Source organism: Diuraphis noxia, unplaced genomic scaffold (assembly GCF_037042655.1).
Source record: "Diuraphis noxia isolate RWA-SAM2 unplaced genomic scaffold, SU_Dnox_SAM2 contig0003, whole genome shotgun sequence".
Lineage (NCBI taxonomy): Eukaryota > Metazoa > Arthropoda > Insecta > Hemiptera > Aphididae > Diuraphis > Diuraphis noxia.
The window spans coordinates 4918287-4938702 of NW_028301713.1; the positions used below are offsets into that span (position 1 = coordinate 4918287).

Below are 20416 nucleotides of genomic sequence, written 5' to 3' on the forward strand. Positions count from 1 at the left end.
TCTTCACGTACACCTTGTGAACAATTTTTGTGCTAATGCTTTGTTTCAAATAATAATATATATAAGACATAAACGCCTTTTTATCATAATATTATCAAACATAATAAATAAATGCACGTTATTACAAAAAAAGCAGAATTTTTTTTCAACTGCACAATTACAATTTATATAATTTGAAGGGAATTTGTTCTCCACAAACTCCCTATAACAACGTCATGTTAAAACAATTATTTTAAGCCGGTAGGTCAGTAACCTGCTATTGTAAACAGTGACCAATAAGTTCTGTTTTAATTTACGTGTTAAGTATGCTATTTATGAATATAGATTTTAGATAACTATAACTTTAGTTAATATAGAATGTTGAATAAAAATAATATGTCGACTGACGACGAGTCTCAGTGGGATATATTATCACTTATCTTTCTTTGAAACGTATAATCACAAATAAAATAGAAATCGAAAAAAAGTTGATATGCCATTTCTATATAGTTTTTAGTAATTAAATATAGAGTCAGAGACCGAAGGTGGTCACTGATGTTTGTAATATAGTATTATAGTCGATAACAATACTTGATAGTCATCATAGTTGCTAGGAATCCTTAAAAAATAAAAGTTATATAGACACAATAAAGTTAAAAATAGGGGAGGGGGAGACTATAGTCCGTCAAACAAAGCTATATTAATTTAAAATAACCCATATGGACATCTATATCAATAAAGAGATATTTTTTCCTTTGGATGATAGACTAAATCGTAATCAGGGAGAAAAACACACTGTGCCACGTATAGTTATGCCACTGGTTATAATAATTAAATAATTACCAAAAAGGTAAACGAAAACATTTAAAACAGCCGCTCAGCGCTGTCAACAATCAACATCTCTATTCTCATCTGTTATAAAGTAGAATAAACTATTTTTAATACTTTACATATTGTGTAGGTATATTTTATAATCCCTGCTGCACAATAATTATTGTTAGTGTCATACACCTATACTTGCATTTTACAACAAACTCTGAAAAAATATAGAGTAATATTTCAATGTTGCGTTTTAAAATCCATCTATAATAGGTATAAATCAAATTATTATTTTTTAAATTTAACCATTGAATAGGTATGTAATAAGTGTAAAGTGACTATTCAAATTTCAACGAATAAATATGTTTAATAATTTGTGGACATGTCATGTCATTGTCCTAAAAAAACTATTTCGACACATGACACAGCTATTTTGTATTTACTTACTATATTTATGCAAGTGATATTTCACAATAAGCAAATCGATCAGCGAAATTTAAACCAATATGTGTAGAAGGAGGAGTCCAGTTATATCACTTCATAAATTCTAAAACATACGTCTTAAGTGAAAACATAGATTATACGAGTAATATAAATTTTTTATTATCATTATGATTTGTCCATAAATAATATTATTTACATAATAATATATTGTATTTCATATTTTAATAAACATTGACCTCTTTCAGCCCCATTGTGACGGCTTTTCTCCAAAGCCGAAATTTTGCCAAGTCCTTTCGAGTTATGATACCGACCACCTAAAAAAAAAAAGCACGATTTATAATTCATTAATTTTTGGTTGTTTCTTGTTCAGTTCAATATTTATTAACTATAAAAATATATTTATCGATTTTCCAGATTGTTTATTTTATGGATAGTATTTATTAAATAATGTCAGAAATATAATAGATAATAATCTAATGATTTTGGTAGCGGAAATTTTAAATATTACCTAAATACTAGTTAAAATGCATTTCCTTCGTATAAATATAATTAAAATATATTTTTTACACCATTTTAGGATAGGCTGTTGATGGAAGTCTGCAGAATATTCTATAAAACTGTACTAGCAACAAAAAATGTATTGACCAACCACGGGCGTTTATAATTGGAATAAAATTACGCCTAATCGACAGTAAAAGTTCACTTTGTTACGGCTATGCATTATTAATGCATAAGGTGCCTTCTAGCTAAATACTTATGACAAGCTCTAAAACGACGATGACGTCTTAATAAGAGCTTATCACAAACTGTGTCGACGACCGACACAGCCTACTGCAGTTTATCGCGCCTTGTACCATACCTTGTAAGTATTTACCGTAAATAATATGTAATATGCATACAGGATGTCTCAGAAAGATCTAGAAAAAAAAACTTATGCTAATTAAACATATGATAAAAATTGTTAATATTGTATAATAAGTAAATAATTTAAGAAATATAATCATATTAGCAATTTCTCTAATTAAAAAAAAATTATTTCGTTCCAGATTAATTTAACTAACAAATATTGAATTTAAAACAAAAACTCTAAAAAATTAACTTCTTGACTTAAATTAATTTTTTTACCATCAAAATTGTTCTTATAATCAGATTCACAAATAGGCTATTTTTAATTTATCCAAAACATTTTTACCAATTTTTAAGTTTTTATTTTCAGTATTAAAAAATAAAAATAAATAATAGCAAACATGTAGCGTTAGTATTTATGAGTTTTATAAAAAAAAAAATTTAAATATTGCATAGGTACAACAAAAGTTATTCCATATATCAGATCATCGCGAGACACCTGTATATTATTATATTATACGGTTTTAATCTACCTACCAACCGCGTCATGTTTTTATACGAACCGATGCGACGCCACAAACAATAACTCATAATTATTATCATGGTAAATAATCTACAAAAGTGAATTTAACAAATTATTACGTAACGCACTTATAACGTCGCGGAGTGTTTCGGGCTGAGTTTTCCGTTTGGAATAAAGGGCGCATAATACTTGTCGGGTAGTAATAGTATAGTCGTTGAATGCGCACAAGTTTTTCTCCTGCAAGAGGATAGAGGTGACCTACACCGTAATACCGCACCGTTTCCAGTAATCGTGAACCGAGAAAATTATTTATAGTATGTTAATCTCCGTTGCAGTATTTTGTTTTTAAATTGCTGTTCGTGTCAATTTGTTCGATGTAAACCATTCTGGAAAGTTTTCATAAATATAAGTAGCGTACGGGAATTTTTTTCTGCGGTATAAGTCCGTTATGCCATCCTTAATCATAAACACGCAACATAATATTACACATTCATTATAGACTATAGTTATTACTTATTAGGTATACTGCAGCTATATAGACTCATGATATTATAGAATAGATGCCTACTGTTTTGCAATAGTAAACATATTTATTTACCCTGATCTTGCAGGGTTTTGACTCGCATATTGTGTATCTATAACACGTTTGACGTTTTTAACACATATAATATACGTATAGGTAATAGGTATGTACAATAAGTAAATCTCTGCCAATATTCATTACACAAAGAGTCATCCCTATGCGAATGTCAAAAATACGAAGACCACAAAAATAACATCATATTTCACGACAGATCGGAGAAGCACTAGCGTCTAGGACCAAACTTACAATTGACCATCAACATCATAAAATTTATAAAAGAAATACAATTATATAACTTAATTTAAAGCCATTACAATGTAACCATATTTATATGTTAACTGTTAACTAGTTTTAAGTAAACGTCAAACTAATGTCCCGAGCAGCCGATGTTTGTTTGTTTATTAAGATCAATAAAATAATAATAATAATAATAAGTCAACACTATGAGTACTACTCGTATAAATGCGGGAAGATTACATAAGAGCCAATAATTTATGTTGTCCAATATTATATGCGATTTTTATGATGAGAACAAATAATTTATAAATATTCTTTGTTTAATGTGTTAGGTGTATATTAATATCTCACGTAAAAAAATAACCAAAATTTAGTTATATAATTTGATTTTGGAATTAATATTTTAGTTCCTTAATCACTTAAGGACTTAGAATAAAAGTAAATATTACTCACCTATTAAATTATTCTAGAGTTAATTAATAACGAAGAGAAAAAGTTAACTAAACTGTGCGGTCTAGGGACGCAAGATTATTACAAGGAGCGCTAAAGTACACACTCATTAAGGGGTTTTAACAAAAATATTACCAAAACATAAAATCGAGAGGGAAATAACATCAAGTATTTTGTCGAAGGGAACATTAACACATCTACTTAACTAAATTAAATGTTGAAAACAAAACTAATTCATTTAATCATTCGTGCTTTTATGCTAGACGAACAAAGGCGAAAGTTCAGAAAAGTGAAATAAGCTCTTTGAATGAATAATTAACGAACAAACTGATAATAATAATAATATAGAAGCATTTGGTTTCCACGTATATTCTACAAACATAACTCTTCGTGAATAATAGTTATAATCCAATTCGGGCGGAATAAGGCCAAGACGCAAAAAACAAAACAAAAACAAAAATTTGATCACTTATTCAGTTATAGATGCGAACATCACAACATAATAATAAAAACATTAAAAACAATTTATCCTGCTATATATTAACATATATTATTATTTTCGTCATACCTCGTTAGTGTTGTTGATAACAACAATGTGCCGCAATCCCAGAGTACGAAACAATCTAAAAGTCCTTGGCAAACTTGTTTCCTAGAATAAAATTTGAAAAAAAACCGAAATTAAAGGTAATGTAAATTGTATAATATATAAAAATGTAAGTAGTATACATAAAGTAATATATATACAGTACAATTTAAAATTTAAACATCTTTTAAAGTCATAATTCGTAAGTATAAGTCGATTTGCTATTAATAATTAGACTTTGGCTGTCGAATACAAAACATTATATTCACACTTCAATATTTAGAGTAAAGATTACATATTATTAAAATATTATTAACCGACGGCCAAATATTTAAAAAATCGAATAAATTACGAGCTCAAGGACCCGCGAAATTTGTTTTCGTTGTCGAATAAAATCTTTTCAATATTTCGTCTGCTAAACGTCCCGTTTTTCAATCTACTCTAAGCTCTGCGAAAAAAATATTAATAATATGTTTAGTTATTAATGGCACTTATAGTTACGCAGGCAGTTGGTCTAGTTGTTCGTGTCAAATCGATTATCCGGTACATGCCATTTTGTAAAACCGTGCAGATTTGGGTTAATTGGAATTTATATTTCATAAATTGACTTATTAGTTATTAGTTGTTACGAATGGTTGAAAATAAACCACCGTCCACCACTGTCGAAAACGACATAAATAACGATCGATTTATGGTTGCATAACGAATGATTGTATCAATTTATATCTCGGAAACACTCGCAATATTATGTCACATAATCTATATCCGGTGTGCTAACTATATATGTAAGTGGAAAATATGAATTTATATTAAAGTTTAGTATTAATAATAAGAATAATAGGTAGGTATATAATATGTACAATAATTAAATTATTTCCATTATTTGTACTTTTTACCATTTTATACTACCTACATATTTGACGATGCCTTCAGGTTTTAAACTTTTTAATGGCGATATCTTGTTTCTTAACTTATACCATGGCGTCCATGGACAACAGAGGAAATTACTTCTTCAAAATTGTTTAAGTTCAAGTAGCTATATAATGTGGGGAAAATGATTAACCAATAATATTTAAAGTTTCAATAATGGGTCGAACGATTTATCAGCAATTTATTGATTGATTCGTGTGATTTTATATGTATTGCAAATATTTTCTGGCACTTTTACGACCTAAATTAACATTTATTGATTCAAAATATCAAAATAATAGCGTGTGAATAAGTAAAAACAGTAGTGATATAAATCGATTAAAATTAATTAAATCATTTATAAAAATGGGTGTAATAATAATAATACAGGTACATGATAAAAAGTGTTCAAATCTCCAAAAAAATTAACATTTTTTGAATTCCAATATAAAATTACGAAAATCAAGTCTTCAATTTTAACTTCGAGTATATAAAAGGTTGTTATATAATATAATATTGAATTACATTTTTTAGTCTTTAATAATGAAAAAAAATTAACGAACGAAACAATTTTAAAATTTAAGTGATATTATAAAACATTAATATTTGTTGAAAATGTCAAGTTTATAAGGTTTTATTATTTTCTGAGTTACAACAAAAGACGAATTGATTTTTTCAAAGCTGATGTAGCCCGTGTAGCGTAAGTATTTGTTTTTTCTTAGGTTTTTTTTAGTTTTTCCAATTATTAAGAAAAGCACTAGGAATTTCTAACTTTTGACTTCTTCAGAAACCATTCTAAATTTTGAAGTTTGAAGCAATTTTCCTACATCTTAAAGTGTCTCGTCACACGTCGGACATAAAAAAAAACCCAAACGAGTAGCTAGCTTTTTTGTATAAGTTGTTAAGGTGATGTAGTAGTTAACGAGGTATTTCGTCATTGAATAGGTCATTTTCCAAAATGGGATACTAAATCTGAATTCAATGATAGATCCATTGTAAACGATTCTGAAGTATAAAAACTGAACGATGACGGTCTGTCAGCCTAAATACTTTTAAGACATTTTTTTTTTTTTGTAAGAACCCGTGGCAACATAGGCCATTGGGTGTGGGGTGGTACGGTAGGGGTTATTTTTGTATGTTTGTTTGTAGGTTTTTAAGTGGGCAGGGTTGTAACACGTGTTTGTGTATGTGTGGCAAGGATATGTTGCTAAAAATCCCCGGTGGTCACCCATCCGGGAGCTAGCAACTGCGGGCGATACGTACGCTCAGTGCGTTTCCGCAGATTGAGCGTACGACCGCGCCTCATCAAGCCACTTAAGACATTTTATTATGTATATTGACATCAGTAATTAGTTAGTAATTTAAAACAAAAAATCTGTTGAAAAAAAAAAAATAAATAAATAAAAAAAAAAAATGGTTGGTTGAACTTTAACCATTTTTACGAAAAAAAGATTGCATAATAGGTATATAATAATAATTACTTTAGGGGGGTGTAGTGGACGGGCGGATTGAGGCGTCGGTTCGAATCCCTGTCATGGGCAGCATCGCTTTCCGGGCAGTTCATGTTGTCTGGAAAGTGAGGCCGCCGCCCCCCACCCGGGAATGGCAGAAACCTACGAGTGTCCATTCGAAATTCTGCCAAAAACATCCACGAGTATCAAAAAACCAACAGTTCCCTCCCCGACAGTTCCTCGGGCTAATGGTCCTCACCCCCCCCCCCCCCAAAAAAAAAAAAGAAAAAATAATTACTTTAATATTATTTCGTATATTATTAGTTTGTTACCTGCTAGCTGTGTAAATGATAAATGATTTTTAAATCATAAAAAATTGCTAAAACAGTTATTTTTTGTTTTAACACCCGGCCAATTTCTTGTATAATTTGAATTTGGAAATTTTTCTATGAAATATTTTGAATGTTATATATTTTTGATATTTTTAGTTTCTGTTAGAACAACTTAAAAAGAATGTTTAAGATTACATTTTAAGGTAATAAAATTTATTTTTAGATTCTTAGCGGAGTTATATAAAGCATATTATTATATTATAATATGTTATACACACAATGACATTTTAAAATGAAATTTTTTGGAAAAATAAATCCATCCTTTTGGGACACAACTTTGAAAGTAGTTTCTGATAGATAGTTGGATCTAGTTGGTTATCAGTAAATTTTTTTTGGGGGGGAGGGAGGGTTGTTAAAAGTAGGAAATTCTTGCTACTTTTCAAAATAACTAGTAAAAGACGAAAAAAAATTTTACGCTTGGTCAAAATGGTTGTAATTGTAAATTTGATAGTAGGTTCCTCTGCAAATGTTATCAATATTTGACAAATTGACAAGCATTTACGAAATATTTTTTTGATAAAAATGTGTGAAATGTTCAATTTTTATAGCTGATGCTTTGAAATCTATTTAATATTAGGTTCCTCATATTAGTGTCCCAATATTAAGTTCATAATAAACAAAAAAATCTGAAAAGTATGTTTAAATTTTTAACTATAGATTAATATCACAAATCACCCAAAATATACTACCAAAATATTAGGGTTACCGAATTCAATTTAATTTGAATTTGGAATTATACTTTATTGCGTTGTAAATACATTAAGGATCTGGGAATTTAGCATGCTCAATGATTAAGCATAATAGGTACTTGACTCTTTTTTCTTATAGGCACTTTAAAAATTAAATTCAATCTGGTCGAAATGTATTTAAATTTAATCTATTTCAACAGAAAATAATGATTTTAGTTTTTTTGTTGTAATTTAATGATATTATTCGTGAAAACTTTTAGCGTATTTTATTAAAGTTTATATACACGATGACATTTTCAAACGCAATGATTTCGGCAAAATTTAATTCAACTTACATTATACCTAAAGTAAAAAAAAAAAAAAAACAATGTACCTATCATAAAATATATTTAATAATATAGGCTCTGGATAAACCAAATTAAATTAGAAAAAAAAAGGTAGAATAAAATAAATTTATCTTCAGTATAATACGTATAACGTTGTTGGGTAGCAATAATATTATATTAATAAACATTAAACATCAGAAAACTCTAAATCGGTTTTATTAATTTGTCCTTAGTATATTTAATTATTTTTTCATATTTTTAAATTGATTCTTTTTGACTCAATATTATTATGAATATCTTGTTTAGTTTCGATTAATATTGTAAGTTATATATTATAACAAACAAGATTGTAGACACAAACATTACAAACTTAATAAAAAAAAAATATACGATATATAATACATGGTTTCATTTTTAAGTTATATTAAAGAATATATTATATTGCCCAGAATGTTTTTGGATAAACTTTAATAATAATCATCCCCGATACATAATACCTACGTGGCTACGCATATATTGGTCGTGGGTTTTGACATTTTTGACACTTTACCGTCCATATTGTTAGTTTGTAGAATAATGCAAAGTCTCAAAAAAAATGTAATAACGGTAAATTATTCGTTTTTCCTGACAGTTAAATATCTTAAATGTATTAAAAGATAATATTATATACGTCGTCGTAATCGAGAAGTTTAATCATAAAATAATTATATTGCGCCAAATATATTTTTCCAATGATAAATTGCAATTTGTACGTTCAAATTGAATTTCAAAAAACAGATGTACAATTTCGATGAATTACTATACGGCAGTTGTAACAGGATAATAATACTGTTATTAACTTGAAGTACATTAAAAATTAAATTATTAAGTTATAAGACACCTTGTAACGCTTTGAACAAAACGTTTCTATAAAACTATCTAAAATGAGATTATTTGAAAAATGTTCAATATTAAACAGTTATAATGAAATTATTATTACTCATGATTTTTAAGATATTTGATATATTTTAAATACATTTCAGTTAAACTTTTACTAAGGTTTTAAGTCTTTATTACATTACTGTTTTTCTTAAAATTTAAATTATATGCACGTTATTCATACAACTAATACAATAATCTCATTAAATCCTAATAAAAACAATTTTGAATAGCATTTTTCTAAAAAGTAAATTTTTGTTTCTATAACAGACATTTAATATATTTAAATATATTGTATTACCTATTTATAATATTTTTATTTTAATGATGTTTTTTTAGAAATCAAAAAATATTTATAATGACTTGACAACCGTTGAATAGCTTAAAGCAAGATCATCAATATTGGGGAAAGTATCACTGCAAGGTGCCTAGGCAATTTTTTTTTTAATCTGATACGTATGGCATATTGGCCTACATTTATAATTGTTTTCTGACACCACGTAGATAGGAACAACCGAAACAAAAGTAATTCATAATACAATAAAATAAAAAGTCTACACTTTATAAGGTACTTAATATTTTTATGGGTAATTTTTAACAGTAGAAGTATTTTTAAGTATTTCCTAATGGTCATATAAATATTAAATACAAAATTGTAACTCGATCCTACTAGGTACTACCATAATTATTGAAAATAGGGAGAAGTTGATGAGCAGTTAAAAAGGCTTTAACTATTATGTTAGGATTTTTGTAAATTTATTTTGAATCTCATGAAAAATTAGGCAAATAAAAACTTTTGGTCGACCTAAAAATTTGCTGGTTTTATTTTATGGCGTCCCTTGCTTAAAGTCATAGTAACATCATTATTAATTGAATTGTTGTTCCTATAGATCAAAGTTTAGAGTAAACATTAATTATTTTAAATTCTGAAATACAACTTCTGAAAAAATTGATATAGACAAAGATCGTGTATTGAAATACGTATTTTGAAATTCTCGATAATAGACTGTGTGTGACGTCAAAGTGCCAATTAGTGCGAATAATATGTACCTATGGCTAACTGTTATTTTGAAAAATCTTAAGATAAAAATATGATAATATAAAAACTCGTTTAAAATGGGAGGATTTAAAGTATATGAAAAATAGTTAGTTCTCTTAGAAACCGGTTAATTTATTAATTATTTGCACGAAAGTTGTTTCGTTGAAGATAACTATAATACAAGTATGATATGCAAAATGTTTTAATCAGTTTCTTTGGGTTTTTCGAATGAGATCATAATATTCAAAACCTACATCATATAGGCTAAGTCTTGTTAGTTGTAATTTTATGTTGTGTTTGTTCGTTGATGAACTTCCATAGGTTAATCGAGGTTGTAACTCACGGACATCTTATAAGCTATAATCAGTAGATATTAAATAGCGATTTGTAATATTTTAATAATTATTTTAAAACTTGTTGAGATGTAAGTAGATATTATGGTTCTTACTCTTATACTACTTAGTTTCGCAAAATAACTATTAAGATAAAATAAAATAAAAAGTGAGTGCGTCAATTTTATAACAGAGATTTAGTTCGATAAAAATAATATTATTATTAATTTAATTTAATTTATTAAACACATTTAATAAATTGTAAACAAGTGAATTAGGTTTAATTATCAATTAGTATTGGTTTCTTATCTTTAGATCATAAATTACACCTGTTTAAACTACCAAATTTAAAAAAGGCGGGTAAGTCGTGGATGTCGCTCTGCTGACTGCTGTACAGTAGGTTACAAGTAGGTTACTGTAATGGATGGAATTAAATTTGAATCCAATAATGATATTATATCATTGTATACGAATAACGATTCTGAGCGAAGACGATTTATCTGTCTATGATATATTATAGATTATTAAACATTTTCAAATTTTAAATTTAAAAAGAAAATTTTTTATAAATTTCTAGTTTAAAATAATTTGCGAATTTTCGTGATTTTCGTGATTTTTACATATGTTGTCAAAATTCAAAATTTAAATGCTTGTAATAAAATTGGGACTACGCATTTCTTTTATTTTTCAATTGCTATTGTAAAAATATGATAGGAGCCATGTATTAAATTTTCAAATCTTAGATATAAAAGGAAAATTTTTTATGAATTTCTAACATAAAATAATTTACGAATTTTCATGATTTTTACGTATGTTGTCAAAATTCAAACTTTGAATGCTTGTAAAAAAAAATTGTGACTATGAATTTATTTTATTTATCAACTGCTATTGTTAAAATGTGTTAGAAGTCTTGTATTAAATTTTCAAATCTTAGAACTAAGAAGAAAAATGTTTATGGATTTCTATCTAAGATAATTTGAACATTGTCCTAATTTTTACGGTATTTAGTCAAAATTTGAACTTTAAATGCTTATTGATACACATCATGGTAAAATCAATACATTCATCGCTCCGCTCAGAATCTAAAACCATTATTAGTTAATACAGCTTGAACACTTTCTAAATAATTATGTATTATGTATATTTTACTTGTTAAATTGTCTTATACATTTTCTTACAAATTTCCTATAAATTGAAAATTATTAGTCATTAACAAAACAAAAAAAAAATTATGATAATATATTTTATTATTTATTTTTAATATGGAATATTTAGAGTTAAGATTTATAAAAGCTACTAAAAACCATGAAATTGTCGTTTATATAACACACTATCGCATCATAGCTAAAGTTGAATTTTTGGACATGAGTCAATTTTATGGCGTAAACAAGGAATTGATTTTTAGCTTAAAGAAAATCATAATATTATATGTTATTACCGCTGTTATAATATTTTTATCTACATTAATATTATATTATGTGCATATAAATAATTTAAAACGTAAAATTCAATTCAAAAAATGTTTTATAACTTTATGACCGTTATATTATTATTTTCTTATAATCATTGCAGTTAGAACTGAAGTAGGTATGTGAATATAATAAATATAGTGTCAATTTCCAAATTTACGACGAAATATTATTATTATGTTGTTTATTCACTGTAATATTTATTTTCATAACGTTATCGTTTTTTTTATTGTGGATAGCATAGGCACTATGTAACTTTTGGTGAAATCGATTAAAAATTTGATAGTTTAATCTTATAATAATATAAAAATAGGCACTAAACCGACTGAGAGTCGGGCATACGTGATTTACGCACGGTTACCTTAATGGCAAAGGACTGTCAGAAAGATATTAGAAATATATCATAACCAAATGCCTCAAATATTAACAAGATCGACCAATCATTGGGCTAGATCATGGATGGCAAAACTGCGGCACGCGTGCCATTTGTGGCACATTTGTTGTTATGGAATGGCACACTAGAGTCAGATAAAATAATATATAATTTTTAAAAATAAGTATTATTAAATAAAATTATATTATCGCAGTGGAATTTTCCGATTATTATACCGATAAGAGAATTGTTACGGTACGTGTGTAGTAGATTACTACAATAAAGTTAGTCGTATTAGAATCACCGTGCCCGTGCGTTAACGAGTAATTTGTGTCATTGTGTGTGTGTGATCGTGAAATAGCATCTAATAAACCAGGAACTTTAGGTTTAGGCGTAAAACGAAGTTATAAAGATGATATTTCTTCGCGAATTTTTAATACAGAATGGATAGAACAATTTTTATGTATAGAAGGGAAAAAATCTAGACCGACATATTTAGTATGTAACTCTGTAATCGCAGTTCCAAAAAAATGCAATGTTCAACGGCACTATAATAATCACAATGATATTATTGAAAAATACCCCGGGGGTTCTGTAAAGAGGACAGAATATATTAAAAAGAAGACTAATTCATACACTCAGCAATCAATTTTTACTAAACAATCAAATGAAAAAAAAAGACATGGTATTAACGTCTTATGAAATCGCATTTTTGCTAGCCAAGTGTGGAAAACCTTATTCTGATGGTGAAATCATTAAAAAAAGTTTCGATATTTTTGCAAAAAATGCAAATGATTCAAAAATTTCTACGTACGCAAATGACATTTCTTTATCACGTAATACAATTATGAGAAGAATTGACGAAATTTCCTCAGATATTTCAAAACAAATTTCGTGTAGTACAACTAAATCTAAAATTTATATTTATGTAAACTTTGTAAACTGTAAAGAAATAAATATTTTTTAAGGCACATTCTCAATTTTGTATATATTATTTGGCACAATATAAAAAAAAGGTTGGCCACCCCTGGGCTAGATACTATCCGCTATGTTGCACTGGGACCCAAAACCGAAAAGAACAGTAAGATGATACAATTTTTGAAATCAACAGATCTTTACAATCTAGTTTTATATACAATGTAACCATATTTAACTTAAAATGGTTGTACTATCTAAAAAAACACTATCTGCTAAAACCGTAAATACTGTACCTGACCAAATTTCAATTGTAACTAATGGTCATATTATATGACTCAAATAACTATAGTTTATATAAGATCAATAATAATAATAGCTAATATCCTATGAAGTTGATGGTTAACCAATAAAAAAAAAATAATAATAAAGATAGAATAATGTGTTATTTTTAACGAATATAGGAATATAGTAGTTAACGTTGGTCTATACCATATACGATATATAACTACAACACCATGGTTTCTCATGTGAAACACGAGTTTCATGAAAAAATAATATGGTTATAATAACTGACTATGAGCAAAACGAAAAAAAAGTGAAATACGGTACATATAAATTATAATACTTTATCATCTACCTGCGATCATTCTCCATAGATTACAAGTACTATTATATATAATAACAATAATACTTAATATTTCGATAAAATACAAAAATACACATGTTTAACTTGCTGTAATAATAATCATAGTGCAGCGAACTATGAGGTTAACGCTAAATTATAATTATCTGCAATCACTCAATCCAATACATACCTAATATTATATATAGGTACTCATGATATAATAATTTATGCAGCATTGCTGCTTTTACCTAGGTACACGATGAAGTGCAGAAAAATTATCATTTAATATTATTTTACACTCTCGGAAACGCAATCTGCCATTATAATGAGATGGCGACGGTTTATCTGATGAGTCATAGTGTTATTTTACTTGTTGGATTAAAAATAATGATAAACCGTACATTATAAACTGATAAGGGCACGGATCCCGAAAACAAATAACTCTCGGAATAATACTATTATGGGTCCGGTACGCCGTTTTTTTTATATATTGTTTGTTCTCTACGGGTGAATAAAATACAGAGCCAACAAAAATCAAAATCTCAATGATAATATTACATTTGCAGCGAATGAAACACGCAGGTTTGAAAGACAAAGATGTCCGGGACGGAAAAGAAAAAATATACGATGGGTTTCGAGCGCTAGCCCGCAGTTATAATGTTACAAAATATGAATAATAAAAGAACAATGGTGGACTTTGCCACCACTGCCGCCGACTACCGAGAGAACGATCGTTAATTTTAATTTTTTTTTTAATTTTAAGATCACTACAATTATTATTAATAATTATAAATTTTAATGATACGATTTTCTCGTTAACTGCAAATATATTTTCCGATAATATAGGAAAGTAGGACAATAATTGACGGATGTACAGAATATATATCAAACCATTCGGAAAAGATTTTTTTACACATTTAAAATTGTTACGTCTTAATATCATAATCATTTTGTATATTTAAACTTCTTTTGATGACAAAATCGTATTCTAAATAAGCAGAATATTTTTCCTACAGTTTTGATTTGTAAAAAGAAAAATGCGTTTCAAATACTACTGGCAGAGCACCCATTTAAACTTAAAAATAATTATTGCATATAATATGACTACTCAATCAATGATTGATAACTATGCACTTCATAATATCTTATGAGGAAACGTTAATTATCTTCAAGAGAGAAACTTGATGGCAGAACTCGGTAATTGTTCCAAATTAAAAGATTATCATTGAAAGAATATCAACAAAATAATCGTACCTAATAGGGATGTGATAACGAGAAATTATGAAAATCATACATAAAATGCAGTGTTACTTTAAACTATGTAAAACACTTTTTTTTCAACTAAAAATTGACAGGGATAATGTGAAATATAGATTCACGTGAAAAATGTGAAATGTTAAAACGTTCAATATAACATTTCACGTTCAATAGTATTTATTTATATATTAAAGGATTATACACACTAATCCCTTTATTGATTGTCATGCGCACCTGATTATTCGTATATGTATAATATAATATAACAGAACTCATTTTAAACAGATTTTATAGACAATTAGTTTTTAAATGTAATTACCTAATTATTTAATATTCATACTTTGAGATCTCTTTAAATGTTTTTTTTTTTTTACTCGACATTTTTTCTACAAAACAAAAGAGAAATGTACATTACGTTTTAAATAATGATTTATTAGACTGAGTTTGTACTTAAAGATTAATTAGGTATGTTACACTACAATATATATTATTATTATATACACTACCTAATTAAGTTAAACGCAGTACTTATATTTTTACTAAAACATTTCAAAATAAGCAATATATAGGGCGATTCGTTAAAATAGTTACCTTTTTTTATTCTTTAATATCGCAGTTACTCATTATCTTATTTTTAGAGTTTTTAAGTATGCTTAAAAATTAGGACAGCCCCCTTTTTCGGCCGAAATGTACTCTTCCCTGGCCAAAACTTACCGTTCCCTTTTCGGTTTTTTTTATTAAAATTATTACCTACAACTGTAGCGTGAAAAAAAACAACTGTGAATAAACTGTTATAACTAGGCCTGGTTTTAAAGCATAATAAATAAAAAGAAACATACACAATTGTTTTAAAAAAGCAGAAATGAAACATATTTATTCTAAAAAAAAAAATAAAGCTTGACCAAAAATGAACAATAACTAGTTGTAAAACTGAATAAAAAAAAATTAAAAATGTATTTAAGTTAAAAAAATAATTCATTACTTCCATGTATTTGGCAAGATTTTCAGTAGTGGCATTGACTCTATTGTCTGACATAATATTTTTACACATATAGAAAACCATGCAATTTAATCATTTAGTCCGTAGATACTGTGTAGGTATTCCGGATTTTCTTATTAATTAAATTACACTATTTTATTACTTACTATAGCATAGTGAATATAATATACAAATTCCACACCTAAAATAACTGAAAAATCAATAAAAAAGCAAAAAAACCATTTACACAAAAAAAGCAAAAATAAATTGGTTATTTGGAATGAGAACGACGTGAAACGAATTTATGTATAAAAATAAAATGTCTATCTCATATATAAAAAAAGAAGCGTTTGCTTTAAAATTTTAGCACTATTAGTTATAAGTTTATAACATATTAAATTAATCGAATAAAAATTAATATAGTCTTACAATACTAGTAAAATATGCATATAATACATTGAGAGTTAAGGTTTCTTAATATAATAGATAATAGTTGAATAAAAATTAATATAATCTTATAACACTTATATAATAATAATTTTGATAAAAAAAATATGTGATCGTTGAAAGTCAAGTAATCACAGTATTATTTTTATTTTTCGTTATCAAGACAGTCCGACATAAAATCATTGACAAAACATTTTGATACTACACTATAACTGATTGGGTCGCGTTTTACATTTATATTATATCCAATAACTAACAAGAAATACCTAATAAAGGTTTATCTTTATTTCAAAAACACCAACTATGAACGAAATTAAACTTACATTGAATAGTACAAACTATAAAAAAATAAAATTTTTAAAAAAAAAACGAATTATTAATTTATGCGGCTAAGTTAATAATATGTATAAAACTTAAGATTAGGGTACCTAACCTACTTTAGGTACTGGCTGAAAAATGACAGTGGCCGAAAAGGGAACAGTAAGTTGTAGCCGAAAAGAGAAGGGTACATTTTGACCGAAAACGTTGACGCCCAAAAATTAAAACCCAAATTGATTTTCTAAGTAATGCTTAAGGGATTTTCTGTGGAGATACAAACTTTTATTTTTCAAATAAAAATCTATTTTTACAGTAAATTATTTAGCTGATTATTTTTCTGTATATTTTAACGTAGGTATCTAAATAAAAATTCGAACGAGAAGCTCTTGAATAATTTAATTTTGTGTACTAATAATAGGAATAATAGGATAGTGGGATAATACAAGTTGCATAAAAATAATGTGATTGTTTATCGGCGATGGATTTTTCGAAATTTTTTCATCATCGGGAATACCAATGGTAATTTATTTAATTAATTGGTAATGCCTCTCACATTGTAAAGTGCAAATTATTCATTCTAAACAGCTGTTATTTTCGGATTGAAATATATACTCGAAATACCCGTTTGTGATTAACATACTTTTCAAATAATAATAAAAATAAAAGTAGTTAATAGTTATACACAAGTATAGAAAATCACGCTTTATACACACTCGCAGACTTCCTGCTTAAGGTTTCTGTATACGATTACAGATGTTGATGTCGATGCGTCTATATAAAACGAGAAACCTATATTAGGTACTTATACCCTCGTGATAATATATTATATGTATAATACACGTATACAATAACTAATGACATTCCGTCTAATCGAATAATTCAATACGCCACCCCGAAATGACATTATACTAAAATCGGCTGCAAACACGATCGAACAACACGGCGTGATAAATACGCACCGCTGTATTATGCAGCATTACAATGGTTGACGTACGATGTAGTAGAAAAAAGATTAAAGTAATTTAGTACCAATAAAACAAAAACACGCTATACGTGTATACAGACAACTATATACTATACGGTATATGGCAGCATTATTCTAGAGCAATCGCACGTCGATGTTACGGGCTTACGGATGAATAATACATTTTTTTAAATCGGCGATAATAAGCGTGCCGTCTGGTGTATTATAGTATTATTCATGTATAATAATAGCATGGGCCGTGTAAAAGAAGAAACCGACTGATTGATTGACACACGAACGCACAAGGTCAAATCACCGGGTTTATAAAAACTTGACATTTTTCAGAGGTTTCTCTTATATTATTATAATTTAGGCATGTACTTGGAAGGCGTTTTTGTAATTCCGTCCACCGATAGGGGTTGAAAAGGGACTTTGTGTCAAATTTGGAATTTTTGTCAGGGGTTGAAATGTTCAATCTGAAACCACTGAACTGAACGATTTATTTTTAATTTATAGAAATACACTACTGAGTAAAATTTAAACATAGTTTTATATACAGGATGATTCACCAAGTATACTAAATCCACTTTCCTTTAATAGAGCAGTGATTCAAATTTTTTTGACAATTTATGTGAAAATTTTAAAACCTTGAAATATTTTTGTAACTTAAGGCGTGTCTTGTGGAGATACAAACTTCTATTTTTCAAATGAGAATGGGGAGACTTTCAACTCTAAATTATTCGGTGAATAATTATTTTGGAAAATTTGACGTATCAGAACCAAAATTTGTACAAGTTTATAAGTTACTTTTTTTGTGCTCTAAGAATAAAATGGTGGCTTTTTCAAAAAAAAAATAAAAATAATTTGCAGTAAAAAATATAGTTTGCATCGCTGTAGGGAGTGTAATGTGTAGGAAGTACCATAATTTTTCTTTGCGTATATTTAAAAAATTCAAATTTAATAGGTATTTGAAGGAATTCAATGTTTAAGGAAAAAATGAGGCGAATTACCCTGTAAATCAGATCTTTATGGTTTTTACAGCAACTTTTAAATTTTTTTACGGAAACGCATTAAAAATCTGTGTTTACGCCATCATTTATTTTCCCGGGTGGAGATGTATAGACTGCTAACACTAGAATATACGTATATATTATTATATACTACCATCATGGTTACGAAAGTCACGACGCGCGACGACCGGACATAATTTCGGCGTATTGAGGTGTAAGCGCGTAACGTATATTTAACAGAAATATAAAAGCCATAGGTAGTACCTATCAACCAGCTATACGAATTTATAACGAAGAATACACAAATGAAATATGTATTTTTTGTTTTTCACATTTCAAAATCATAGCTAAAAATATATCGAAGATGGGGAAACAAATCAAAAAATATATTATTGTTATATATTCATATTATACATTTTTGTTTTTTTTTTTGTTCATAACGAATTCATTTCACAGTTCACCCTTGAAAACACAATATATATTTTACTGCACAATAAAATATTGTCTATATCCTTCAAATTGTTTTTGTGAGTGATCATAGCTATCAATAATCATAACTTAAATAACATGTTATAAATCACGTATCATCGCGGAAAAAACACATCCAAAAAATGTCAGTGAAAAAATAAATCGACTAGTTTCATTAGATAAAAAAATTCGGAATATTATCATATTATTCATAATAATACTAACAGGAAGTTTTTCATCTGAATTGCGCAAAATTACTTGAGTTATAAGAGAATAACTAAAACCAATATTTTGGATCTCAATAAAATTTTATATTAAATCTATACTTATACCTGTACCGGCTATACCACAGTTGTAATAACACAGTATAAAAATATTTACAAATACAAGGAAAATTTTATCAACTAAATTGGCTAGAGTTTACAATTAAACGATTAAAAGTAGAAATTTTAAATGTCTGCTAAGAGTTAACTAACCTAGAAAATGCTAATATTTGAAACCTCTACGATTGCTCCTTTATTTAATAGAACAATTAGATTAAAAAAAAAAAATTGATGGTGTCGAAAACTGGTGTTGTGTAAATACAATAATATGTTATGTACCTTTCCATTTTCCTGCTGTGTTTTGTGGGTTTTTCCTAGATATTAAAAAAATTATTGAGAATTTCCGATTTTTAGATTCTGAACGAAGTGATGAATGTATTGATTTTACAATGATATGTGTTTTTTTTTTTTGTGTCTGTGTACAGCATAACTAGACGAAATAATGCTTCGATTTCAAACTTTGGGGGTGGTTTCGGATGTAAAAGTGAATATCGTTGGTGCATTATAGAGGTCAAAAGTTAACATTTTCCAACAGTTTTCAAAAAAATCGAGAAAAAGAAAAAAAAATTACAGAAAAACAGGAATTTTTACGCAAAACCAGTTTTCGACCAAATCGATTTTTTTATATGGTTGTAATTCAAAAACTAATCACTGTAAATACTTTAAATTTTCACCAAATGTTTATGTTAGTGTTATCTATATACAGTATAATTTTCAAAATTGTTTGACTTTTTTTGAGATATTT

The 20416-nt window shown here is 27.5% G+C and overlaps 1 protein-coding gene across 4 annotated transcripts in view; it reads right to left on the reverse strand.

The window, feature by feature from the left end:
- Positions 1 to 1376: 1376 nt before the first annotated feature.
- LOC107173739 (H(+)/Cl(-) exchange transporter 7-like) overlaps positions 1377 to 20416 on the reverse strand; it is a 44822-nt gene continuing 25782 nt past the window's right edge. For 2 of the 4 annotated variants that reach the window (XM_089221838.1, XM_089221837.1), the window contains exons 16-17: positions 4450 to 4530; positions 1377 to 1556 (exon numbers count right to left, since the gene is read on the reverse strand). In XM_089221838.1, coding sequence (XP_089077964.1) covers positions 1464 to 1556; positions 4450 to 4530 — 174 coding nt within the window. In that variant the 3' untranslated portion in view covers positions 1377 to 1463. Of the gene's footprint in view, positions 1557 to 2116; positions 2160 to 2739; positions 2998 to 4449; positions 4531 to 20416 lie in introns of all 4 variants that reach the window. The other 2 variants (XR_016190680.1, XR_016190679.1) reach the window with 2 other exon arrangements.